This window comes from Emys orbicularis, chromosome 9, assembly GCF_028017835.1.
Source record: "Emys orbicularis isolate rEmyOrb1 chromosome 9, rEmyOrb1.hap1, whole genome shotgun sequence".
NCBI classification, from domain to species: Eukaryota; Metazoa; Chordata; order Testudines; family Emydidae; genus Emys; species Emys orbicularis.
In genome coordinates this window covers 394663-421174 of record NC_088691.1, presented here as the reverse complement: position 1 = coordinate 421174, position 26512 = coordinate 394663, and the positions used below count along the sequence as shown (strand labels likewise).

General features: G+C 44.6%; 1 protein-coding gene across 2 annotated transcripts; it reads left to right on the top strand.

Annotated features, from left to right (window-relative positions):
• The first annotated feature begins 2217 nt into the window (after positions 1-2217).
• Positions 2218-25792, top strand: NONO (non-POU domain containing octamer binding). Of its 2 annotated transcripts, none has more exons than XM_065410374.1 (11): positions 2218-2288; positions 8137-8263; positions 10754-10947; positions 12490-12791; positions 14728-14823; positions 15395-15591; positions 17181-17265; positions 18063-18165; positions 20743-20785; positions 21575-21684; positions 24799-25792. In XM_065410374.1, exons 2-11 carry the CDS (start codon positions 8146-8148, stop codon positions 24934-24936), a joined length of 1386 nt encoding a protein of 461 aa, XP_065266446.1. In that variant the 5' UTR covers positions 2218-2288; positions 8137-8145; the 3' UTR covers positions 24937-25792. The 2 variants fall into 2 exon arrangements, with proteins under 2 accessions (XP_065266446.1, XP_065266445.1); XM_065410373.1 differs by having other exon boundaries at positions 10727-10947.
• The last annotated feature ends 720 nt before the right edge of the window (positions 25793-26512 follow it).

Below are 26512 nucleotides of genomic sequence, written 5' to 3'. Positions count from 1 at the left end.
GAATGGGGGACTCTGGAATGGGAAAAGGGGGCCACACAGAGCCCCGGCATGGTGGAGGAAAAGGGAATGAGGGCACATAGCATCCCTGGCTGGGGAAGATTGAAAGACCCTGGAATAGGAGAAATGGGGGGCATAGGGGAACGAGAGTAATGGAGCACACAGAGACACTTCCATGAGGAGAATGGAAGGCCCTGGAAAGCACACAGAACGCCTAGTTGGAGGGAGATTGTGGGAAGTTGCAACAAGTTCCTGAAATAGAGGGGGATGGGAGGGTGACACCCACCCACAGATCTTGGGGACAGGGAGAATGAAGGATGCTAGTAGGAGCTCCTGATGTGTGTAATGTACTTGGCCTACAGAAACTACAAAGCATGCAATCCTCTACCAATACTTCCAAATACAAGGTCTTACATCTAGAACACAGAATTTAGGTCACACAGGGTCAGGGACTGTACCCTGGAACACAGTGACATCAAAAATAATGTAGGGGCCCATTGTAGGTAACCAGCTGATTATGAACTCCCAGAGCAAAGCTGTAGCAAAAAGGACTTAACACAGTCCTTAAACAGGGGGATATACATCGGGAGTAGGGAGGTTACAGTACCCCTGCATACCACATTGGGGAGATCGTTACTGGACTACTGTGTCAACTACTGATGGATGCATCCTTTAGAAAGAATGCTGAAAAACTGGAGAGGGTTCAGAGAAGAGCCACAAGAGCAAATTGAGGAGTGGAATGAGTGGGAGACTTAAGATCAATCTATTTAGTTTATCAAAGAAGCTACTTGGTTGTGATCTATAATTACCAACACAGGAGAAAATACTGGATAATAGAGGGAATCTAGCAGACAAAGACAGAATAATATCTAATAACTGGAACTTGAACTCAGTAAAGTTCAAATTGGAAATAAGATGCAAATTTAATTACCTATTAGAATAATTTTGCCAAGGGATGCAGTAAAATCTCCATCACATGGAGTCTTTAAATCAAGACTGGGTATTTTTCTAAAAAGATCTGCTCTAGTGGGAAATACGGAGTGACATTGAATGGCCTGTGTTACTTGGGTTAGGCTAGATGAACACAAGGCTCCTTTTGGCCTTAGTATCTTCTCTAGCTCACGCCCCTGCTGCCTACCACTCAACTATGAGCTCTCTGAGGCAGGCTGATATTTAATCCCTGGCTGCTGGGCTGTGGATCTAGCTCCCATTTACCCCACAAACAGGACTTAGGATCTACATTGCAAACCCTAACTTTACAGACCCTGCCACCTAGCGGAATCCAGAACCCCCAATGGGTGCCCGGGCTCCCAGACAATGCAGTAGCAGAGCTAGATGCTGAAGGCCCCAGCAGCATGCTGGGCAGGAGTCCCCGCAGCGAGCCAGTAGGAAATGCCCAGGAGAGGGATGGGGCCTAACCCGGGGCCTGAGGTGGTGCCTCCCAGGGGGCAGCTGAAGCTGCTCCACGCTGTAGGAGAGGGACCGGCCGGGAGCGAGCGAGCGGGGCCGCGCAGACCGGGCCGGGCGCGCTCCGCGGGGACCATGGCGGTGTGGGACAGAAGCGGCCCTGGGCACACCCCCGCCCGACCCTCCAGCCCAGCGGTCAGGGCGCCCCACGCGGCTTCCCGCCCCAGCACACAGGGGCCGGCGGCCGAAGCTGGCAGCGGGCGGGGCGCTGCCCTGTGGGCTCAGGGACAGGGAGGCCCCAGCCACCCCCCACGGGGCCCGCTCCCCCTCTGCTCGGGCGGGCTCGCGCCGGGAGGAACGGTCACAGCTCAACCGCCGCTCGGGGCGGGCGGGGCCGCGGCGCCGGCCCCCGCATTCACTGCAGTGGACTGACAGCACGCTAGGCAATGCTTGCAGCACTGTCTCTTTAAGCATCCCCACGCTCGACGCTTGCGCATATGCCGATCTCAATGAGCCTGCGCACGCTCAGGGATTGGCTTGTTCGTTCCTTTGTCCCCACGTCGGCTCTCACCTAAGCTTGGTGCCTGAGGGGATGAGTGGCAGCTAGTTTCGCGGGCTGCGAAGACTGCTCAGCCAATAAACTCCGAATAGAGGTGCGATCTCGTCTTTGGTCCCGCCGTGCTCCATTCCTTCTGTGATTGGCACTGCTATGAGCCACTGAACGGAAGGTGTGAAGAGAAGGTTGGCCAATGGGGCAGCAACATGGGCGGGCGTTGGGTAGCTGGTTAGGCTGTCCGATTTCCGGCCGCACGCGCTCTTTTTTTCTAGGCTACTAGAAGGCGAGAAGGCCGCAATCCGTTGTGGGAGCGAGGGCCCAGGAACAGGTGAGGCTGGGGGGGGGGTGGCGGCGGCCCGTGAGCGGTACACCGGGCTCCGGACGGCCCCACCCCACGGCGCGGGAGGCAGAGGCTCCGGGCGGTTCGGTCCGGGGGCGTAGCGGGCTCCCGTGGGCTCGGCTGCCGGTAGCCTTCCGCCCTGCTGGGCCCGCGCGGCGAAGCCGTGGTGTCCGGCTGATGCGCCTCCAGCAGCGGCTCGTAGCGGGGCCGCGCCGCGCCGGCGGGAGGCCTTGGCTGCACACGAAGCGGCACCGGTTCAACTTCATTTTAAAGTCCCACTTCAGGATAAACTGGTGCCACTTCCTCGTGTGCCCCCCTCCGCTCCCAGTTAGTTGCTCCTTCCCTGGCTGGCGTGCCGCCCGGCCCCGTCACCCCTGCCTGCTCTTCACTCTTCTCCTCCAGCCTCGCTAGCTTTCACACACACTTGCCCTTTTCTTCCCACTCGGTGCATCGCAAACCTTCCTTAATCCCGCCTGTTTGTCTGCTCCTTGTCTCCCACGCAACTTCCCCGGTTGCTTTTGCGCGGCTCCTCAGTTAACTGTAAGTAAACGACTTATTTGTGCCAGTGCTTCTTGGTGGCTTCACAAATTATATGTTGCTTTTTTACTACCTCCCCTTATGCTTCTTGTAGGCACAGTACCCCGCTTGTCATTCGTTCTGTAGGTGATTGCAGATAAATTTACCGCTTTGCATAGCCCTCTACCCCTCATGTTCCTGCCTCCATTGACCCTGCCACACACACACTTACTTTCCGTAGATGCACCAGCTCGGGAGAATTATCCAAGTTGCAATTCATTCTGTCTTATGCATTCTAAAAGCTGCTAACCAGGTTTTAGTTGCAGGTTTTTTTTGTTTTTGTTTTGTTTTTTGGTATATATTTGAACTGTCTGCAGCTCCTAGGTACAATGTGTATGGTGCTTCATGAGTAAAATAACTTCTTTTGACTGAGTGCATAGTTTGAGCATGCTGTGTAATGATTACAAATATCTTGTCTGGTTACCTTACAACCACTTTGACCAGCTTGGAACCTGTCACAGATTGAAGTGTCACTAGAGGGGGTTTTGGAATTAATTGATAAACTTAGCAGTAACAAAAAGAACAGGAGTACTTATGGCACCTTATAGACTAACGAATGTATTTGAGCATCCAATGAAGTGGGCTTTTTGCGGATACAGACTAACACGGCTGCTACTGTGAAACTTAGAAGTAACAAGTCACCAGGACCAGATGGCATTCACCCAAGAGTTCTGAAATAACTCGAATGTGAAATTACGGAACTATTAATTATGGTTTGTAACCTGTCCTTTAAATCAGCTTCTGTACCCAATGACTGGAAGATAGCTAATGTAATGCCAATATTTAAAAAGGGCTCTAGAGGTGATCCCGACAATTACAGACCGGTAAGTCTAATGTCAGTACTGGGCAAATTACTTGAAACAAAAGAATAAAAATGTCAGACACCTAGAAGAACATAAATTGTTGGGCAAAAGTCAACATGGTTTCTGTAAAGGGAAATCATGTCTTACTAATCTATTAGACTTCTTTGAAGGAGTCAACAAACATTTGGACAAGGGGGATCCAGTGGACATAGTGTACTTAGATTTCCAGAAAGCCTTTGACAAGGTCCCTCACCAAAGGCTCTTACGTAAATTAAGTTGTCATGGGATAAGAAGGAAGATCCTTTCATGGATTGAGAACTGGTTAAAAGACAGGGAACAAAGGGTAGGAATAAATGGTAAATTTTCAGACTGGAGAGGGGTAACTAGTGGTGTTCCCCAAGGGTCAGTCCTAGGACCAATTCTAGTCAACTTATTCATAAATGATCTGGAGAAAGGGGTACACAGTGAGGTGGCAAAGTTTGCAGATGATACTAAACTGCTCAAGATAGTTAAGACCAAAGCAGACTGAAGAACTTCAAAAAGACCTCACAAAACTAAGTGATTGGGCAACAAAATGGCAAATGAAATTTAATGTGGATAAATGTAAAGTAATGCACATTGGAAAAAATAACCTCGACTATACATACAATATGATGGGGGCTAATTTAGCTACAACTAATCAGGAAAGATCTTGGAGTCATGGATAGTTCTCTGAAGATGTCCACGCAGTGTGCAGCGGCAGTCAAAAAAGCAAACAGGATGTTAGGAATCATTAAAAAAGGGATAGAGAATAAGACGGAGAATATCTTATTGCCCTTATATAAATCCATGGTACGCCCACATCTTGAATACTGCATACAGATGTGGTCTCCTCGTCTCAAAAAAGATATACTGGCATTAGAAAAGGTTCAGAGACGGGCATCTAAAATAATTAGGGGTTTGGAACGGGTCCCATATGAGGAGAGATTAAAGAGGCTAGGACTTTTCAGCTTGCAAAAGAGGAGACTAAGGGGGGATATGATAGAGGTATATAAAATCATGAGTGGTGTGGAGAAAGTGAATAAGGAAAAGTTATTTACTTGTTCCCATAATATAAGAACTAGGGGCCACCAAATGAAATGAATGGGCAGCAGGTTTAAAACAAATAAAAGGAAATTCTTCACACAGTGCACAGTTAACCTGTGGAACTCCTTGCCTGAGGAGGTTGTGAAGGCTAGTACTATAACAGGGTTTAAGAGAACCTCCATGAATTTATCTAGTTAAGTCCATTAATGGCTATTAGCCAGGATGGGTAAGGAATGGTGTCCCTAGCCTCTGTTTGTCAGAGGGTGGAGATGGATGGCAGGAGAGAGATCACTTGATCATTACCTGTTAGATTCACTCCCTCTGGGGCACCTGGTATTGGTCACTGTCAGTAGACAGGATCCTGGGCTGGATGGACCTTTGGTCTGACCCAGTATGGCCATTCTTATGTTAGGCCTCTCCAACACTTCTAAACGGAGCAAACTTAGTATGGAAGTAATTAGTGGCAAATGAACTTGGATGCCCAAGGTAATTTTTTAGTTAAACAAGTACTATGGTGCAGCTTTCTAAGCATTAAAACACGAGTACTGATTGCACAGATGCTTATAGCAAACAGTATCATCAGGGGAAATATTTCTGGGTTTTTTTGTTTTTTGTTTTTTTTGAAGTCTGATTATCTTATATAAGTTCTATTAACCATCAAAATAACAGCCACTAAACATAATATATATAAAATAAGAATGGCCATACTCAGTCAGACCAAAGGTCCATCTAGCCCAGTATCCTGTCTTCTGACAGTGGCCAATGCCAGGTGCTTCAGAGGGAGTAATCAGAACAGGTAATCATCAAGTGATCCCTCCTCTGTGGCCCATTCCCAGCTTCTGACAAACAGACTAGGGACACCATACCTGCCCATCTTGGTTAATAGCCATTGATGGACCTATCCTCCATGAATTCATCTAGTTCTTTTTTAGTTCTATTTTTGCGGATACAGACTAACACGGCTGCTACTCTGAAACCTAGTTCTTTTTTGAATCCTGTTATAGTCTTGGCCCTCACAGTATCCTCTGGTAAAGAGTTCCACAGGTTGACTCTACATTGTGTGAAAAAATACTTCCTTTTGTTTTGCCTAATTAGCCTAATTTTATTTGATCACCCGTAGTTCGTGTGTTATGAGAAGGAGTAAATAACACTTCCTTATTTACTTTCTTCACACCCATCATTTATAGACCTCTATCATATCCCCCCTTAGTTGTCTCTTTTCCAAGCTGAAAAGTCCCACTCTTATTAATCTCTCCTCATATGGAAGCTGTTCCATACCCCTAATCATTTTTGTTGCCCTTTTTCAAATCTTTCCCATTCCAATGCATCTTTTTTGAGATGGCCTGACCACACCTTCATGCAATATTCAAGATGTGGGCATACCATGGATTTATATAGAGGCAATATGATATTTTGTCTTATTATCTATCCCTTTTTAATGATTCCCAACATTTTGTTAGCTTTTTTGACTGCCGATGCACATTGAGTGGATGTTTTCAGAGACCTATCCACAATGACTCCCAAGCTCTCTTTCTTGAGTGGTAATAGCTAATTTAGACCTCATCATTTTATGTGTATGGTTGGGGTTATGTTTTCAAATGTGCATTACTTTGTATTTATCAACATTTAATTTCATCTGCCATTTTGTTTCCCAGTCACTCGGTTTTGTGAGGTCCCTTTGTAACTCTTCGCAGTCTGCTTTGGACTTAACTAGTTTTGTTTCATCTGCATATATTGCCACCTCACTGTTTGCCACTTTTTCTAGATAATTTATGAATATATTAAATAGGACTGATCCCAGTACAGACCCCTGGGGGACACTATTATTTACTTCCCTCCATTCTGAAAACTGTTTATTCCTACCCTTTGTTTCCTATCTTTTAACCAGTTACTGATCCATGAAAGGACCTTCCCTCTTATCCCATGACAGCTTACTTTGCTTAAGAGCCTTTGATGAGGGACCTTGTCAAAGTCTTTCGGAAAATCTAAGTACACTCTATCCACTGGATCTCCCTTGTGCACGTGCTTGTTGACCCCGCTCAAAGAATTGTAGTGGATTGGTGAGACATGACTTCCTTTTTCAAAAACCATGTTGACTCTTCCCCAACAAATGATGTTCATCTACGTGTCTGACAATCCTGTTCTTTACTATAGTTTCAGCCAGTTTGCCCAGTACTGAAGTAATTGCCAGGATCGCTTCTGGAGCCCTTTTTAAAAATTGGTGTCATGCTCTCTATCCTCCAGTCATGTGGTACAGAAGCTGATTTAAATGATAGGTTACATACCACAATTAACAGTTCTGCAATTTCACATTTGAGTACATTCAGAACTCTTGGATGAATACCATCTGATCATGGTGACTTATTACAGTTACTTTATCAATTTGTTCCAAAACCACCTCTAATGACACCTCAATCTGGGACAGTTCCTCAGATTTGTCACCTAAAAAGAATGGCTCAGGTTTAGGACTCTCCCTCACATCCTCAGCCGTGAAGACTGATGCAAAGAATTCATTTAGGGTTTGTCTACACTGGCACTTTACAGCGCTGCAACGTTCTCGCTCAGAGGGGTGAAAAAAACGCAAGTTTCAGCGCTGTGAAGTGCCAGTGTAGACCGTGCACCAGTGCTGGTAGCTATTCCCCTCATGAAGGTGGGTTTTTTAGAGTGCTCTCTGCCGTGACCACACAAGCCACATTAAAGCGCTGCCAGCGAAGATGTGCCCTTAGTTTCTCCACAATGGCCTTAACATACTTGAGTACTCCTTTAGCATCTCTATTGTCCAGTGGCTCCACTGGTTGTTTAGCATGCTTCCTGCTTCTGATGTACTTTAAAAAGGGATATGGTTAACATAAAATCACCCTGGCCTGAATTTTTACTTGCTACTGTTACAAGGAATACATCTTATTAGAATTGAATGCTTAGAGAGTTTTTTCAGTTTTCTTTTTGCATTTGAGTGCTTCACATGTATTTCACTTTCCCCCGTGTATGTGGTTCTTTCACATATTAACATGAGAGAAATGATCTTAAAAAATAGGAAAATATAACTGCAGAGGTTGGCATTAGGACTCGGAATCAGGACTGAAAACCGACTAAAGGCGGATCTCTTCTTGGTTTTGCAGTATTTATGTGGCTAATAGGTCAGAAAGAGCACTTTAGTTGGAAATATTATTGGCTACACAGGTTAATTTAAATCAGATGTACTATGTTCAAATTGTATTTCCCTCGTATTGTCTGTTTCCCCCAGGTGTCTGGGGTTGCAGAGACTGGAAATACTTCTGTTCTGATAATTATGTCTGTGGTTGTGCCCAGGAAAGTAGCTGTAGTGTTGTGTGCATTGGAGGTTGCTGGTTTGTACTTTGAGGATATATAACCGATGATGTATTTGCTCTCAGGTTGGAAAAATGCAAGGAAATAAAGGCTTTAACATGGAGAAGCAAAACCATGCTCCAAGAAAACAGCATCAGCAACAACATCAACAACCACCTATTCCTGCTAATGGACAGCAGGCCAACAGCCAGAGTGAGTAGATTACACAAGTCAATCTTGGTTGTTGTAGCCCTCTGGGCTGCTGAAGTGCCATCAGCATAGGCCCTGACTTAAGTTTCACTTTAAACTGTCACAGGTTCTTTTCCCTATTTGAGATAGGATTAGTTTGGATCCTCTTCTGCTGTCAAGTTCCTCTGGACTTTTTATTGCCAATCCTTGCCCTGTGAATAAACCCAGAGCTTTTTACTAAATCTGTAAACAGAGGAGATTGCATTCAGGATTACGCTTTCAGTCAGTTCAGTTCTGCTCTCATGGCAGAGGTGGCCAACCTGAGCCTGAGAAGGAGCCAGAATTTATCAATGTACATTGCCAAAGAGCCACAGTTATACATCAACAGCTCCCAGTGCCTCCCACCCGCTGGCAGCCCCTCCAGTCAGCACCTCCCGCCTGGCGCAATCAGCTGTTTCGCGTGCGCAGGAGGCTTTGTGGGGGAGGAGCGAGGGCATGGCAGGGGAAGGGGCAAGGGCCTTGGAGGAAAGGGATGGAGTGGGGGCAGGGCCTGGGGCAGAGCAGTGGGTTGAGCAGTGAGCACCCCCCACCCCCGGCACATTGTAAAGTTAGCATCTGTAGCTCCAGCACTGCAAGGAGCCGCATATTAACCTCTGAAGAGTTGCATGCGGCTCCGGAGCCACAGATTGGCCACCCCTGTCTTATGGCCTGACTTTCAAATGTGTTGAATGCTGGCAGTTCCCAAGGGTTTCATTGAGATTTTTGGCGCTTAGTGGTTCTGAATCAGGCCATTAATGTGCATGTTCAAAGATTCCTTCCTTGCTGCTTATAGGATCTTCCAGTAAATCTAACTACCTGGAGGACTGCAGATCTCTCCAGTCCTTCAGTGTCATCACTGTGGATTTTACAAGAAAGAAGTGGCTTGTCTGTGACTGGCACTCTTTCCTCCTTTTCTCTCGCCCTCACCCTTCTTCCCAACGCTGTACCAGAGGACCACCTAGCACAATCCTTCCTAGGTACTGGTGGGATAGAGTTGCTGTCAGCATAGATGCAGTTCTAGTAGGAAGGTTGTTGTAGTGTTCCCCAATCACACATCAAATCAAATCACACATCACATCAAAACTTTTGAGCGAGATGGTCTCCTGACTTGGCTGCTTGAGACTCCAGCATCAGAGGGCCAATAGTACCAGTCAGGGTTGCTGTGCCAGTAAGTCCAATCCACTGAAGTTTACCCTTGTTCAATATGGGCTGGAGCTCTATGGGATTGTTGGGTTTTGGTGATAGTGATCTTGAGCTGGAGAAGTGGGGTTTAATGACCTTTGGGGCCTTAACAGATCTAACTTAATGGTTCAGAAGCATGTAGTGGTGAGGGTCTGAAGCTGCATTTTATGGATGACTGGGAGGGTGTCTGGTTACAGTGATAAATCAGTTAATTTGATAGTTATGTTATGTAGTAGATTCCACATTCAAAGCACAAGTGTTGTTAAAAAATAGACCTGCTTAAGTAGTGTGTGTGATAAAGAGGTTGGCCAGCCTTCTCCCTACTAGAGTGGGATAGTTTTACCCTTGCATTCTAATCTCACCCATTAAAAGCTGAATAGAGTGACAATGGGAGATCAAGTCCCTATTCATGTGTCTTACAGGTCATCTCAAAATACCGTTTTTGTGATTATTGCCTGAGACCATAAGCCAGAGCACTTCGCATATTTTTTCCCACCATTGTATCTGTGCACTTTCATACTCCCTGCCTCACTATATTTTATAATTTATCATTAATTTGCTGGCTTTTTGGTTCTGTTTTAGCCACTGAGTGTTACTTGAATATAGACTTTGACTAACTTTGCTGACTTTTCTGAGGTCCCATCCATATTGCTGCTTTTATAGCTTCCAGCTGCTTTCTCTGCAGCTTGGAGATAGGGTCTGGGTTCCAGACTCTTTCTAGTGCATTCCCAGGCTGTAGGTGGCTGAAATGTTACCTGCTTTTTTCCCCCTTTTGCATCTGTTGTACTAGGCAAGACTTATTAATGTAAGTATCTTTTGAATGTTTGTTTTCCTGAATCACTGCTGAGTTCTGAATTCATTCCAGGATGATAATCCTCTAGCAGCCTATGACACTGCAGCTTTTCTGTAGATAGCTAAGCTGTGGTCTTGAAGTCCACGTGCCGAACATAGCTACTCTTACTGTGGACTAAGCATCTTTTGATGCAGTAGTCAAGTTAGGAAGGCTGCTGCATTCCTCCAAGGTCCCTACTTCCCGCTTTGGGCTCTGCCTCACATAGTGGCCGATGCCTTGTTACGAAGCAGTGCAGTTCCTGCAAACTTCATCTTTCATCAGAATGTTGGCCCATGCTGAAATACTGTCTCCTTGTTGTTATGGAGTTGGTTGGAGATGTTTGAGACTTGGGTGAGTGGGTGGAGTTAGCTATTGTTGTATGTCTTTATGCTCGCTGTGATGTAACATAGTGGAATTTATCCCCCCAATTGTAGAGCGACTGTGTACCTTATTCCCCTCAGATGAAGGCCTCACTATTGACCTGAAGAATTTCCGGAAACCTGGTGAAAAGACATTCACCCAGAGGAGCCGCCTCTTTGTGGGGAACCTGCCCCCAGATATTACTGAGGAGGAGATGAGAAAGTTGTTTGAAAAGTATGGGAAGGCAGGTGAAGTCTTCATACACAAGGACAAAGGCTTTGGATTTATCAGGCTGGTGAGTCGTTATTGCTACCTTTGGGGTGTCCTGTGTTAGTGCTCTGACATTAGGAGAGTGGTGCTCGTTGGAAAGAGTAACCATGTTCACATATTTTGCTAATCAAGCTGGTATCTTCACATAGATGTTTAAAATTAATTCTGGTGATCTGGAGTATGGGATACATTGGAACCAATCTAAGCAGCTAGTGTGGATGGGAGCCTGTTCGGAGGGAGAGTATGGGTGCCAATCAGCTTCACTGCAATTCCAGCTATTCATAATATGCAAGTGCCTTTAAGGTCTCATTGTGGCTGGAGAGAAAGGAGATACAAGTTTGCTGTTACAGGTGAAACTGGCAAAAAGCAGGGTACCTTTAGGTGGAAGTCATTGACTTCATCATCTTTCTTGATGGATGTGAGGAAGCTGTTTGTATACAAAGACCAGCATCTATAATTACTGCTAGTGATGGACATTCTTGAGGCTGGTGGGTCTCTAGTTGATCAGATTGAGGGAAGTAGCTTAGAGCAAAATTGCTTGCTACTAACTGAAATAGCAGCTGAGGTTGCCTCTGTCCTGTCTCTTCTCCTCCTCCCCCCTTCTATTCTCCCCCCCCCCCCCCCATTCACGTCTTAGTTGAAAATTGATCTCTGTTTTGTCTTGTACCTGTCTGGTGGTTGGTTCGTAGATTTTTAATATTTTGAATTATACAGCAGGTTAGCTGCCTTACAGTTATATGAATTAAACAAGGATACTTAATTTATTTCAAGACAGCTACTCCAGACATGGGAATAAGGTCTTGCCCATCCTCCAAACTAGTGTCTTGGCATCCCATTTAGGAAAGGAAGATGTAAAACTGGGGTAACAGCTGTGCTTGTGACAAAACCTATATTTTGAGTCCCATACAAGTGTTTTGCTTATATTGAACATCTAGAAACAGGAAGGAACCATCTTGACGCTTATTTGTCTTGAAACACAAGATGGGCAGCATGGTGAGAAGCTGGAAGCTTTTAAAAGTACTATGGAGATAATGAGTATATAATGCAAGTTTGCATATTTTCCAAGAAGTCATTAGTCAGGTAACAGATCTTAAGATTTTGAAAGACTCCTGCCTTTCTTGTACTTTCATATACTGAGCAGTTCCTGTGTCCGTCATCAGACTAGACTACTGGGAAGAATCAGGAAAGTAGCAGTTCTCGCTGTGATCCTAGTGCTATTCATAGATGTGTGCTTAACTAATATTAACTCCTAGCTACTGTCTGTAATCCTTGCAACATTCCTTTTAAGTTTTGTACCTGATGTTATCTGCTTTCTTTTTATTTTCTCTCCCCAAACTTCACATGTGCTCCCTGAACTAGTTTAACGGGCACCTTGGATAATGGTCAGAAGACTTTATTTTATTACAAACATTACTAAGGCATCCTTTGTGGTATAAAGAGTTGTTTGTTCTTCTCACTGTAGTGCTTGTCCAGGGAAAGACAGGCTAGTGACCCTGTCCTCTGCTTCTGTGGCAGGAAACATGTTTCCATACTGCACTGCAAATTTTAATAACTTTCTTGTCTTCAGGAAACTCGCACTCTAGCCGAGATTGCGAAGGTAGAACTAGACAACATGCCTCTCCGTGGGAAGCAGCTAAGAGTGCGCTTCGCATGCCACAGCGCATCACTGACTGTCAGAAACTTGCCTCAATTTGTGTCAAATGAGCTCCTGGAGGAGGCCTTCTCTGTGTTCGGCCAGGTGGAAAGGGCTGTGGTTATTGTGGATGACAGAGGAAGATCATCTGGGAAAGGCATTGTGGAGTTTTCAGGGAAACCTGCTGCTAGGAAAGCTCTGGACAGATGTAGTGAAGGGTCTTTCCTGCTAACCACGTAAGTGAGGCGGATGAGAAGTGCTGTTCTGGAAAGTGCACAGCTTGGCCAGGGCGGGTGCTGGCTTGTGAAACACTGATGCATTAACACTAGAGTGGGGCTATGTGTGGTATGGGGCAGGCAGAAGGCAGTATGTACTTAAACTTAAGTTCTATAATGACAAACTTCCTGTCTCATATCTGGACCATGTTAGAATAAATCTGTGCACAGGCTTATGTTCAAAACCACCTTGCTTCCTGGAGGCTGCCCATGGGATTGAGTATGCTAATCTGGGAGCTGCTGCTGTTGTGGTTCCTCATAGACAAAACCTTCTTTGGGCAGTTCAAGTAGTCCTGAAGAAGCAAAGGCTATTCCTCCCCTCTTAAAATATGGCTGGCAAGTGAATAAAGCTTGTGTATGTTAACTGTGCAGTCTGGATCACCCCAGAATTTATTATGGAAATGGGCTTTTGTTTCGCAGTGGGTACTTCTGTGATAGAACGTTGCACCCAATCCTGTCAGCAGGCACAGATTCACTTTCAGATGTTTAAATGACTAAATTGTGTGCATGTGTGCATTTGTTCTGGCTGCAGCACACTAGCCTCCATGCTTGTGTGTTCCGGGGCACCTAGCAGGTCTGCAGATTTCAATGGCCTTCTGGGAGTGGTGTTGCATTCTTAGGAGTGGAACTAAATCTGGAATGTGCTTTGCCCCATTGGTCCCAACAGCCAGTGAGTCGAACCTTTTATTTATGGTACAAGGCCCATCGCTCCAATGCTTTTGGTTAGGCTGGGTCGCTATTTTGGGGAATGCTGAGCCGACTGTGTAGTTTGTTTGTTTCCTTTTTGGGTTTAAAAAAAAAAGTCAGTTAATTTGGTAACAGCAGTTATTAAAGCACAGGGTATATTGCGTTTGATTTATAATCCACTTACTCTTCCAAGTAACATTTTATTGCTGTCCCTGTTCCCTCACTGCCATCATCCTTGCATACCTTGCCTTGTTCCAGAAGGTTTGTAGATGGCACCTTTCATTCTGCTGCTAGGATACCCTGAGATCAGTACACAAACACCTTCAACTTCAGAAAGCAGCTCAGTTCAGTTCAATTTTTTTTTTTTTTTTTTTTTTTTCTGTGCTAGCCTCTCCAATATATGTCTGGGAGAAGCCAATGGTGCACTACAACTGGGCTACAATTGGAGGGTCTTTGGACTCTGCCCAGACTGTTTGGAAATCTTCACTCATATCACATCTTTGTTTAGTAACTATCACTGGCTGATTCAGGACTCAGAAGTAGCTATCTTAAAGAAAGAACACAAGAACTAGTGGTCACCAAATGAAGTTAATAGGCAGCCGGTTTAAAATAAACAAACAAGAAGTAATTCTTCACACCATGCACAGTCAACCTGTGGAACTCCTTGCCAGAGGATGTTGTGAAGGCCAAGACTATAACAGGGTTCTAAAAAGAACTAGATAAATTCATGCAGGATAGGTCCATCAATGGCTATTAGCCAGGATGGGCAGGGATGGTGTCCCTAGCCTCTGTTTGCCAGAAGCTGGGAATGAGTGACAGGGGATGGATTACTTGTTCTGTTCATTCCCTCTGGGGCACCTGGCAGTGGCCACTGTCGGAAGACAGGATACTGGGCTAGATGGGACTTTGGTGTGATCCGGTATGGCCATTCTTATGTTCTTAAGGGATTGTGAAAGCAATTTCAAACAAGTCACACTCAAAACCCAGACAGTACCAATGTATAACTTGGGTGTGAAGATGGCTTTCACTTGTATTCTGGCTGTCATTGTCTTAGATGGTTTTCTTAGGCCCTCTTATTCTGAAATTTCATTGGTAGAGAGAGAACAGTATTTTATAGCTCCAGCTAGGATTAAAAAACACACAGAAGCTGGCCTGCAGTGCAGCCATTGTCTAGGTAACACTGAAATCATGTGGTCTCTTTTCATTCCAGATTTCCTCGGCCTGTCACTGTGGAGCCAATGGACCAGTATGATGATGAGGAGGGACTGCCGGAGAAATTGGTCATCAAAAACCAGCAGTTTCACAAGTATGTGTCCATTAAGGAAGGAAGAGGGGTGTTAGTGGTGGACCATTCAAGAGATTGGTGTCTTAATCTTTGGGAGAGTGCATCCTCACAAGCTAGTAAAAGGCTCTTTTTATTGCCTTAGTACATTTCTCTCTTTTCCTAATCCTAAATATATGTTTCTTTACTAACTTTTGCATGCCTCTAGAATGCACCATTTCTGTTCAGGCAGCTGAACTTTTCATGAGTAGTTGCCCCTACACTAGGGAGGTGGGTGAAGGGCAGAGAGTAACTAGGACTACCTTTTAGTTTCTTTCTTCAATGATGGGGAGAAGACATGCCAATGCTTCAGATAGGATCCTCTGCTGGAAAATAGCAAGATGCAGAAAGAGCAGCTTCCCGTTCATTGCAGTTAGAATTCTATTTCTGTGTCAGGCTGACAAGATGGCAGCTCCTTGGATAAGATATTCTAAGTGTGTTACTGATCGCTCCCTTTTGTAGCTGTTAATTAGAATGTCTCGTATTTCATTTGTATGAATCTTTATTTTCCTCATTGGCTTTGCTCACGTTTCTTTATCTCCCCGTTCTCCTGCAGGGAGCGTGAACAGCCTCCTAGGTTTGCACAGCCTGGTTCTTTTGAGTATGAGTATGCCATGCGCTGGAAGGCTCTAATAGAAATGGAAAAGCAGCAGCAAGAACAGGTGGACCGCAACATCAAGGAAGCACGTGAGAAGCTGGAAATGGAGATGGAAGCAGCTCGCCATGAGCACCAAGTTATGCTCATGAGGCAAGGTGAGAGCCAAGATCATCAAAGACCAATAAAACATTGGCCCAAGACCACTCTTAGGATTTCTTCTTAAAGCCAAGAGCGTCTAGCACAGTAACCAGAGCAGTGTTGGCTGAAGATGGGCCTGGGGATGGATGTCTGACTGATAGACAATGACTGTCTGGCAAGCTAAATGGATCTGCTGTACAGCATAACAGACTTGTGTTCTGCTATCTTTTGTAGGATGGCAGCTATAGAGTCCTAGTTGGCCACGCTTGTGAGGCCATACACTTAACTCAGTGGTTCTCAAACTTTTGTACTGGTGCCCCCTTTCACACAGCAAGCTTCTGAGTACGACCCCCCCTTATAAACTAAAAACACTTTTTTTTATATTTAACACTATTATAAATGCTGGAGGTGAAGCAGGGTTTAGGGTGGAGGCTGACAGCTCGCGACCCCCCACGTAATAACCTCGTGACCCCCTGAGTTCTCCCAGTTTGAGAACCCCTGACTTAACTTGATGGCATTTCTTTGTGTATGTCTGTAATGCAGTAACTTTTGAATGCTGTATCTTGATCAATTTCAAAATCCCAGGGAATGTCCTATATATCAATGGTGAGAACCCTACTGATTTTGGGGGAAATTGGAAATCTGAAAAGTGAAATGAGGGACACCCATAACCACTACTGTCTGTTTAGTACAGCCACAGCTTCAAGCACTTCTGCAGTTGTTCATAGATTAGATTGATTGAATGGCACTCTTTCACACTTTCCAGTATAACCAAATATTTGTGTCTCATCTCTGTGTGCCCCCCCAGTAGAGTTTAACATGTTGACAGGCTGAATGACTTATCTCCCAGACAAATAATAAAGGGGTGGGGCGGGGGGGGAAGGGAGAATTGGAGCATGCACACAGCCCATGGAGTGGGGGGTGTACAGAACCCTGGCAGTGCAGGGGAAATTGTGGGATCCTGGTACGGGGCAGGTGGGAACACAGACCCAGCATGAGGAGAAAAGAATGAGGCAGACAGCCCCTGGCATAAGGAAACTAGGGGCACACAGGATCACCACCATAGAGAGATTTCGGGACCATAGTATGGGGGCACACAGAACCCCTGTCCTGTGGAAAACCGAGGACATGGAGGGAAGTGGAAATGGCGTGCACACACAGCTGCTGGCATAGGAGGAGAATGGGTGCCCCTGCTATGGAAGGAGAGGAAATGGGGACCATACAGAACTTCAGGCGTGCAGGGAGGGAATATGGGACCCTGGTATGGGGGAAGGAAGGAATGGGCGGGCCCCCACAGAACCCCAGTCACGAAGGAAGGAGTGCAGGGAATTGCATGGAGTCACTAAAATAAAGGGGGATGTAAGGGTAGCACCCAGGGACCTCTTGGGGGAGGGTGGAGGATTGCAAGGAGCCCCTGGTGTGCACAATGAGCTCAGGCTAGAAAAACTACTAATGTGCTACCCCTGGTATGGAAACGAACTGGTAAGTTAAGTTCAGGTAGAGATTCACGGAAGTTGGGGGAGGTAATGTTAGTCTGGTCACCTAGCAGCCTGCAGAGGGAATGACAATTGGCCCAGTGATTGGCTTCTACTGTCACCTCTTCCAGACTTAATGAGACGCCAGGAAGAACTAAGGAGAATGGAGGAACTGCATAACCAAGAAGTGCAGAAACGTAAACAGCTGGAGCTCAGGTAAAGGGAGGTGCTGGCCATTGATATTGCTGTGAATTAAATGCATCCCCTTAGACCGGGGCTAGAGCATTATCCAGAGCAGTTGGACACACAATTTAACAATATCATTTCCAAATATTGTTGGGTCATCTTCATCCATAAGCAAAGTTTACAGTAGGTTTAGAGTGCAGGATTGTTTAGGGGGTATACCAGTGACCTTGAAGGACACTGACTAGTACTTGTTTTTTCACTGATAGACTCAGGTTTGGATTCTTACTGCTTGGCTTTCAGATGTATATACAAAAGCCAGGTGTCTTTGCAGCAACTCTGATTGCTCTAGCACTGTAGGTGGGGAAACTCTTGCCCTTGCCTCAACTTTTTCATTCTTCCTGTCACCTAAGGATATATGAGAGACTCTCTCCTCTCTCAACTCCTTTATGGTCTTACTGCTTGGTTCTCAAGGTAAATCTGTAGGCCACCAGGAAGATCTTCAGACCAGTTCTTTGTGGAACACAGCTTGAGAACCACTTGGCTAATGTTTCCTGATTACGTATGGATAGCATTTGTTTAGAAGCCTAGCGTATTCTCTGACTGAGATTTTTTTTCTAATAAGCTCACTAGAATTGAAAGGGATGAGAAATAATTGTAGTTTTCATGAGTTGTAGAAATTTATCATATTGAAAGGCTTAATGCTGCACTTGTCTGGAAGAACAGTGTCATCTTTACTGCTGACAAATGCCTACCGTGTAGCACTTTGCCCCTGTGATACAGAATCTGCTTATGTTGTGCTGAGTGACTCTAGAATCCTTTCCTTGCAGGCAGGAGGAAGAACGCAGGCGCCGTGAGGAGGAGATGAGGCGGCAGCAGGAGGAGATGATGAGACGCCAGCAAGAGGGCTTTAAAGGGAATTTTGCTGATGCGGTATGAGTTCTCCTACCTTTTGATTCACACATGGCTTCTGTCAGAAGGATAGTTGTCCAGACACGGCAGGATTTCTGTTGATAAGAATATAACTGGGCATATATTTTCTATAGAAGAGTACCTTTGTATGGAGGTACAAGTAACACAACAAGATGGGGATGGGATTGTCTTTTTACAAATCAGTTTGATCTTGTTGAGGATCACAAACACTAAAATTAACCATACTCATGGTTATTACATGGTCTCACTACAGGCAGAATTAAGATTGTTCAAGTGCCTTAACTGTGTTTCCCTTTTTTTTGTTCAATCTTTAATTTCAGGGGGGCTTGGGAGTGTTTTTAATGATTGGCTTTGGGATAATTACATCATCTCTAATGTAATTTACCCTACATTACTGGTATGTACTCTGTCTTAACTTCACCTGAATGCAGTTTTGTCTGGGACGGGGGTAGGCAACCTATGGCACGCATGCCGAAGGCGGCACCCAAGCTGATTTTCAGTGGCTCTCACACTGCCCAGGTCCTGGCCACCAGTCTGGGAGGCTCTGCATTTTAATTTAATTTTAAATGAAGCTTCTTAAACATTTTAAAAACCTTATTTACTTTACATACAACAATAGCCTAGTTATATATTATAGACTTATAGAAAGAGACCTTCTAAAAACGTTAAAATGTATTACTGGCACGTGAAACCTTAAATTAGAGTGAATAAATGAAGACTCGGCACACCACTTCTGAAAGGTTGCCGTCCCCTGGTCTGGGACTATACGTATGGGAAATCCAACTGTTCATGGGAACTCACTTTCCTGCTGCTGTCCATGTAGGACCCAGAGTGTGTCAGTCTTGCTTTGCAGCAGAGCACATGCTAACAGGTCCTATTCTTGGAGCAGTGATTAAAAATTTCTTTCATGAAGATCTCTGCAGAGCCCCACAAGGAGTCACTTGCCTGGCCGCAATAACATTGGTCTGAAGACTGCTGCATCCCGTCTTGGCAGTTTGTCTAAACATTGCTGAGTTTAGGGACCACTGTTGGCATGACAGTGTGGTTGCCATTAAAAATCAGTACTTGTCAAGTTACCTCACAATGATATTGGGTACTGCAGTTCCCCAAGCGTTAGAATGGCAGATGTCTCTAATAACTGATTCCTTGATACCAGTAGCACTAGTTCTAAGGCCACATGTTTCACAGATCAATAGGGCTAAAAACAACACTATTGGGAATTCACTCATTTCTAGCTCTGGCAGTTTGCAAGATCGGCTCTTAAAATCTCATTTCAGAAACCACCTTGCTTTTAATCTATTTTATTTCTGATGCTGTAATAGCTACCACCTCGAACCATGGGAGCTAGAAATTGTAAACAGTGCCTTATACTAATAGCTTGGAATGTGCTTTCACAGGGTGGAAAGCAGTGGTGTCATATATGGCAAGTGGACTGTATGCATGCAGGTTGAACTTTTTATGTGGCCTACATGACATCCAGGGTTTTTTTGATGTTTCTTTTCTTCGTGGTTGTGAAGAAAACTTTCCAAGTGTAAACAGCATGGCTGATGCAGTACTGTCTTCCTGAGGCTGCAGACAGTTTGAAACAGTGACTGTGAATTTCCTTGGTCCACATTGATCTCGTTAATATTGACTCTGAAGCCCAATGATTACACTCCTATGTTCTCCCACATTTATCTCCCCCTATTGTTTTGTTATATCATTAGATGTAAGCTCCTTGGAGTAGAGATGGTCTCTGTGGGATGATCTGCTCCGTTTTTGAGCTGCTTTAACTCTTTTTTAGAAACCGATGCAGCCCTCTAATATGGATTCACTTATACTGGTATAAAGGTGGCATAACTGTATCCACACTAGAGGGTATCCTGGGTTATCTGTACAAAATCATCACCTAACTGAAATAGTTAAATCCTGTACACAGTTTCTGTACAGGATTTATCAGGCCTAAACTATGTGCCTAGTACCCAGTACAACGGAGCCCTGATCGGGGCCTCTAAATGTTACTGCAATTCAAATAATAAATAGTAGTCCTGGGCATACAAATGAGGGAAAATGAAACTGGCTCTGCTTCTTCTTGTGAACTGCTCTTGGGGTAAGGGGGCACTGTTGGCTTTGAAGCAGAATAGCTCCTTTTTGGGCTCACTAGCCTATGCTAATAGCAAAAGCATCTGCATTCCTTTTTAAAAGTATGCTGTTTCCTGACCTTGATGAGGTGGTAGAGTGAATTTCACCTTGTGTTAGCAGTAGTCTGAGCAGCCAACAATGTCAGATCTCTCTACCTAGGCATCAGACATCTCTGTATACCAACACTTGTGCTTTAAAATTGCACAGTGCTTTGCTTCTGTTGGATGTTTCACAGTGCAGGTGGCTAACTATCCTGCAGAATTATACCTTTAAATTGAGATCTTATTTGTTCAGCAGTGAATAGTGGGGTGGATGGTTCATTTTCCTTTGCAATTTTTCCTAGGGAGTGACTTTTCTATCCAGTCTTCAATGATAAAGTCTATTGAAACTCTCTGGGTTTAAGTTATATTAGACAATGTCTTAAACGATGTGGTGTGAAATAAGTCTCTCTTTCAGAGGGAGCCACCGGATATGCGCATGGGACAGATGGGCATGGGAGGTAAGAGCTGCCTGTGGTTATCTGTCTGCTCTGTTTCTATGCGTGTTCAGTTCCCCTGTCTGCAGACACTTGACCTGCTCTTGGAGTGTTTCATTTTGCTAATTCCATATTTAGTACACTTAAAACTTGCTGTAAATAACTTACCAATGATGTCTGTTCTCTTAAGTTTATATAAAATAGTCTTTTTAAAGCATGTGACAGTTCACAGCAATCAAAGTGAGAAGTATTTGGTGGATACAGTAATGAAATTACTTTAGGTGGAAAGGTATGTCTGCAGAGGGCTTAGCTCAGTAAGCAGAAATTTCAGGTGAAATTGTAGGTAGAGTCCAAGAGGAATTAAGATTTCCCAAGGAGACTTGTGTCTACTTTAGGAATAGGTAAAATATGCAGAGAGATGCTGAGCTCAGCAAACAAAAAGGTCAGATGGGTAATAAGTATAACCCATTGATTGTATTTCCCTATTTCTAGTTCACAATCTTCAGTTTTAGGCTACTTGGGCAGAAATCAGTGAAAAAAGATGTATTGGATGATTAATAGATGTTGAAATGTGATCTTTATGGCTGTCAGCTATCTGTGCTTTTTGGGTTGATTTGAGTTTTGACTGCAAGGGTAGTTAGGCTTGGTTCACCATTGTATCTGATAAATGCATGGCAGCCTGACTGGTTAGGACTCCCTCTCTGGGATAGAACACAGCAGGAAGCTTGCGTAGGTCTTGTCTCACTACTATGAGACGTGTCCCCCAATTCCCTTATGTCTCTGCCAGGAATATTCTTCAGATCTCTCTTTCAGGTGCCATAGGTATGAACAATAGAGGGGCTATGGGTGCCACCACTGTCCCCGCCGGTGCACCTCCTGCAGCTGGTCCTGGAGCTATGATGCCTGATGGAGCCATGGGAATGGTAATGTATCTGCAGCATTATTTTTCTAGCTACTCTCTTTTGAACCGTTTTAAAGAGTACAGTGTGGGGCTAGCTATGGAGACTCAGTTAGTAGCTTCTGTTGGTAAGGCTGAGACTTGCTTTACATCATAGACCTGCTTTTTGGCCCCCTCTCAAATCCTCAGAGGTCATTGTTCATATATGATATGTGGCCAGCATGGAACTTGTTGCCACAATCTGAGGTGACTCAATCAGAATTCCTAACACTTTTCTGTCATATTGTACCTCAAAAATAACTTGCCCTAAAATGTATTTGAAAGATCTCAGTAACAGTTTTTGCATGTGACAGATCTTTTATGTGGGGAAAGGTATATTTGGGAAACTTCATTGAATTGGGGATCTGGGTTCTGGCAGACTATACGGTTCAAATTTTCAAGAGCTTTCTACCTAGCAGTTCCCATTGAGAACAATGGAGAATCCCCCTAAAGTGAGAACAGTGTGGGTTGCTGAGCTCTTCTGAAAGTCTGACCATTAAAGGGCACAGAATGACTGGAGACCTATGTTTGCTTATTTTTCCCTGCCTAAATGGTAGCTTTTCCTTGCAAAGAGCCTTCAAAATGAAAAACCATGGTTAATGGAGGCTTTTCGTTGTGACTGTTTTGAGATGGGGAGGAAGAATTGGGAGAAAAAAGAGACACCCCCCCCCCCCCATCACCAGCAGTCAATTTTGTGAATGCACTGTCTTGCCTATGGCAGTATCTCCTTTTGTCCTTTCCACTGGTGTCTTTCCTCTGCAGTGGATGCTGGGGAATTTTCATTCTCTTCCCCGCACTTCCCTGTAAGTGGAAATAAATGGAGGGATCATTGGGGCTTCATAGCCTCTCATAGTTATTTGACTTTTCTCCTCCCCGCCTCTCCCTAAATGCTCTATAAAGTTTAGGAGCTCTTCAGGTATCCTGCTCCTTGCTTTCCATCAGTATCATTTTAAACCGTTTAAAAATGCAAAAACCCAAAGGAAATGTCAGATAAAAACTCTTAATGTTGAATATCTATCAGTACCAGAAGGTTAAAAATTCCATGAATTAGAAATCCAGAATTAAGGCTCTGCTTAAAAGAAACCCGCAGCCAAACTGTGCTTCAGCAACAAGGCCACAAGAAAAGCAAATCAGGCAGTCATCCATCCACACATTTTACCTCAGCAGTCACCACAAACTTGAATGCTTTACTCTGAATCAGGCAGTGGCTATACCAACTTTTGCCTTTATGTCCACACATAATGAAACCAGTCCATATATTCACTTTTTGAATTCTAACTGAACAAACAGCATACTAAATATAGCTATTCCTCCACTCTTTAAGATTCACTGGACCACCAAGTAGGCGAGTATGAAACCATATATAAAACCAGTGCTTGTTGGTGCATATTTTTGATACTACATCTGCAAGTTGTATCAAGGCAATATATTTGCCTAATAAGATAGCCACAGCCATTGTATGTGGTCTACTTAAAGCCTTTATAAAAATGATGCAAGGAACAAAGATATGAAAGCTAGGTTGCTGTAGAGGCAAAGTTAAGGTTGTTGCATGTCTTCACTTCAATTCTAAGCTTTCAGATGTTTGGGGTTTCTTTAGTTTAACAAAGTTTGTGTGAGTAATTTAGTCTTAGGAAGGTAATGGAGTGGGAATGGTGATGACTCTTAAGAGGGTTGAACTAGATTAGCTTGTAAAGAATCTGGTTTTGATAATATCCAGTGATGGCTACAAGGCTTTAATGTGACAGCTTCAGAACGGGCCATGTCTTCCCTCCATATTTCTCTCCCATCTGCTCCACAGAGCTCTGCTCTTGCCTGAGGCACAGTATCACATCTGCAGCATGAGCATAGCAGCTGAGTAAATATTTGGTGTCTAAAGAGTTCTAGGTATTTTGCATACCAAATAAGAGACACTCTGCTTCAGAAAGCTTACAGTCTAAGCTGTAGACTAGTGACCATTGGGGGAGGCAGGCCAGGGGATGGGAGGGAGAGGACAAAGGTTACCAAAATAAGGTCATGCAGTTGCTCTAGTTGCCAATGTAGCATATATTATTATCTGAGACTTCTTCAGTTCTCTTGTGATAACATTAGTGTTTCAAGTGGTGACCAAGTTTGTGTGGGTAAAGGGGCAGGGAGATTGGTGGATTGGATGATGGGGAGAGGATGGATTCAGTGAGGGGGAAATGTGAAAGGGATAGGCAAGAGAGTGAAAGGAGGGGAGTCTAGGCACACTGTTGAAAAGGAGGACAAATATTGTCTCTGGTGAGTGTGTGTGTGGGGGAGGGACTTCTAGAGGCCAGGAGGCTTTTATAGGCTGCTTTGGAAGCCAACCCTGCTTATACTGGCTCCATGTTGGTGCTGGGAGTTAATGGAGCCCTGTGTCCCAGAGCAGCTTCTTGGTCTGATAAGGTGCAGGTCCTGCATTCACCCATTCCTGGCACTGACAGTGGTTCCAATCCTTCCCTCAAGTAGGGCCTTTGAGAACGTGGCCTGCAGGACAAGAGCAAGGCTGTTCCAGACCCTTTCTCTTCTGTGTGGAGAGTACAAGGGGGGGCTGCCATTTTACTCCCCCTAGTTGTGTAAAACCCTCAGCAACACTGGCAGCATGTGTCAGGGTTCCAAACCCTTGATCATCCCCATTTGTAGTTTGAATGATGATTGGGGCTGGGTGTCCAGGAATGGTGTTCGGTTTGGGGGAGTATGGTGGAATTGTGAAATTCTCAGGATCCCAGATTGCATTACTCAGACAGTCCACTACAGGGCATTAGTCTATGGGTTTGTGCGGCTATTTTCCAGTATGCTTGGCCCTGAATTCTGTGGGGACGCTGACTTTGTTCCTGTGGTACTTAGTTATCTGAGATCACATCCCTGTCAGTCCAGTCTTGGTTTGGGGCACTCCCCTCAGTAAATCTGGAATTAAGAGTTTGCTCTATATTCATAGAGTAGGGAAGATTCTGAACTCGCTGCTTTCCAGTTACTTAATGACTTGAGTTGGTAGTCACTTGGTTCTGCGGAGTCCTGATCAGACCCAGGTGGACTGGAATTGCTTCTAACTTAAGTCTTTTCTCCTTTCTGCCTCTTCTGCGCTCTCGCCCTGTACAAGACACCGCCACCGCCCACTGATCGCTTTGGCCAGGGCAGCGCAATGGAAGGACTTGGAGCTATGGGAGGAAACCCGCCTGGCTTCAACAGAGGAAATCCTGGGGGGGACTTTGGCCCTAACAAACGTCGTCGATACTAACAGGATTAAGCTACCCCCTACCAACCCCCCCAAAGAGGAAAGGAATCTTGGCAGGCCACATAGGGTTCTACTTGGGGGTGACTCTTCATGGTAGTTTTAATTAGGGCCTGCTTTGGCAAAGCCACTCTAGGAAAAGGGGAGTGCAGTCTGACTGGTAAAGGTTTTAGTAAATTTAATATGGTGCATTCCTATAATTTCAATGTGAAAAGTGGATTCTGGGAGGCTTCAGTAGCTGTGCAGTAAAAGTAAGACCCGATAGAACCCTGATGCCTTTACCATTCCATGTTTCCTACATGCAGCTGCAGTCCTGAGACTAACTTAGATACAATCGGAGTATTAGCATTCGTCCAGTACGGCTCCTTTGAGAGCACAGGCAAGTCTCTGGAGAACTAAGGCAGCACTTGGATCTTTTGCAGCCCTCAGCGGCTCTGTAAATTTATATAGCTCCAAATGACCCATCATGTAGTGAAACCAGGAGGGTTTTATGTTTTTTAACTTGTAGTTTTTACTTTTTCCCTGGACCATTTATTTCTTTAAAGTAGTGGACCGTCATGTGCAGCCTGAATGGCTGGAAGGCTCTTGATTGAATGGATCTTTGATATGTGTTGTACCGCTGTTTATTTTTACTGGTAGTAAAGTACAATCTATTGGACAAAGATACTGTATCTCATGCTGAAGACTTAACTGAAACTATTGTTTGTATAACCTTAATCTTGCTTGTCTATTGTGTAGAACTACTACAAAATTTTCGTTTAGTGTAAATTGTTTGAACACGAGCTGTAATCGTCCCACTAACAAGTTTGAGTTTGTCTGAGGAATGTTACAGGAATGCATTATTAAAGTGGATTTTAAGCCTTTTTTTATCTTGTGTGCAGTCTCTTCTGTTCCTGAATAAAGCTTCTGGGTACATGCAGACTGAGGCACATGAAGCCCCAGTCATTGGAGCAAAATTGCATTGCTGTCCTCATCCACAAAGTGCAGAACCTGTCTAACCCTTGAGAGTTCTCCAACAGCATTATCCTTGTCGTAGATGGCATTTTATTTATAGAACTTTGAGTTGGTTGGAGCCTTCCAATCTCAACTTCAGTGGCTATGCTCGGGGAATTCACTGAGGTTTGTGCCTTTTAGATCTCTTCAGACTCTTCTGCTCTTCCTATTTCCACCTCACCAGAACTGCTATTCCTGCTTCCAACACAGAGCTAGTAGAAGTTTTTTCTCTTGTTAAGATGTGGTGGAAACTGGAAATATGAGTATTCTGAGATGCTGTATCCTGAAGTCTCAAGCGCCTTGCTCCGTTTTGCTGTGTGGGAAGCAAACAGGTTGCTTCAGCAAGGGATACTTTTTGCAGGGGAGAAGGTGAGTGAGCAACATGAGACCATGTGTAACTTGCCAGAGCTGTTAAATAAGACAGGAGATCGAATCAGGACAGTTCCCAATGCCTAGCCCTAATGGGGGCAGGAGATGGAAACTGTATTGTCTCGAGTGCCAGTACACTGTTTGCAATGATTTTGCTTCAGTAAGTAGAAGCTTGAAATTATGATAAACCTATTTAACTAATCACAGAATTCCCAGGGTA

Coding starts and splice junctions, on each gene's coding strand:
- NONO (XM_065410373.1), top strand. CDS start 8,146: ATGCAAGGAAATAAAGGCTTTAACATGGAGAAGCAAAACCATGCTCCA. Junction 8,264..10,726: donor ACAGCAGGCCAACAGCCAGA/GTGAGTAGATTA, acceptor CCCCAATTGTAG/AGCGACTGTGTACCTTATTC. Junction 15,592..17,180: donor AGTTATGCTCATGAGGCAAG/GTGAGAGCCAAG, acceptor CACCTCTTCCAG/ACTTAATGAGACGCCAGGAA.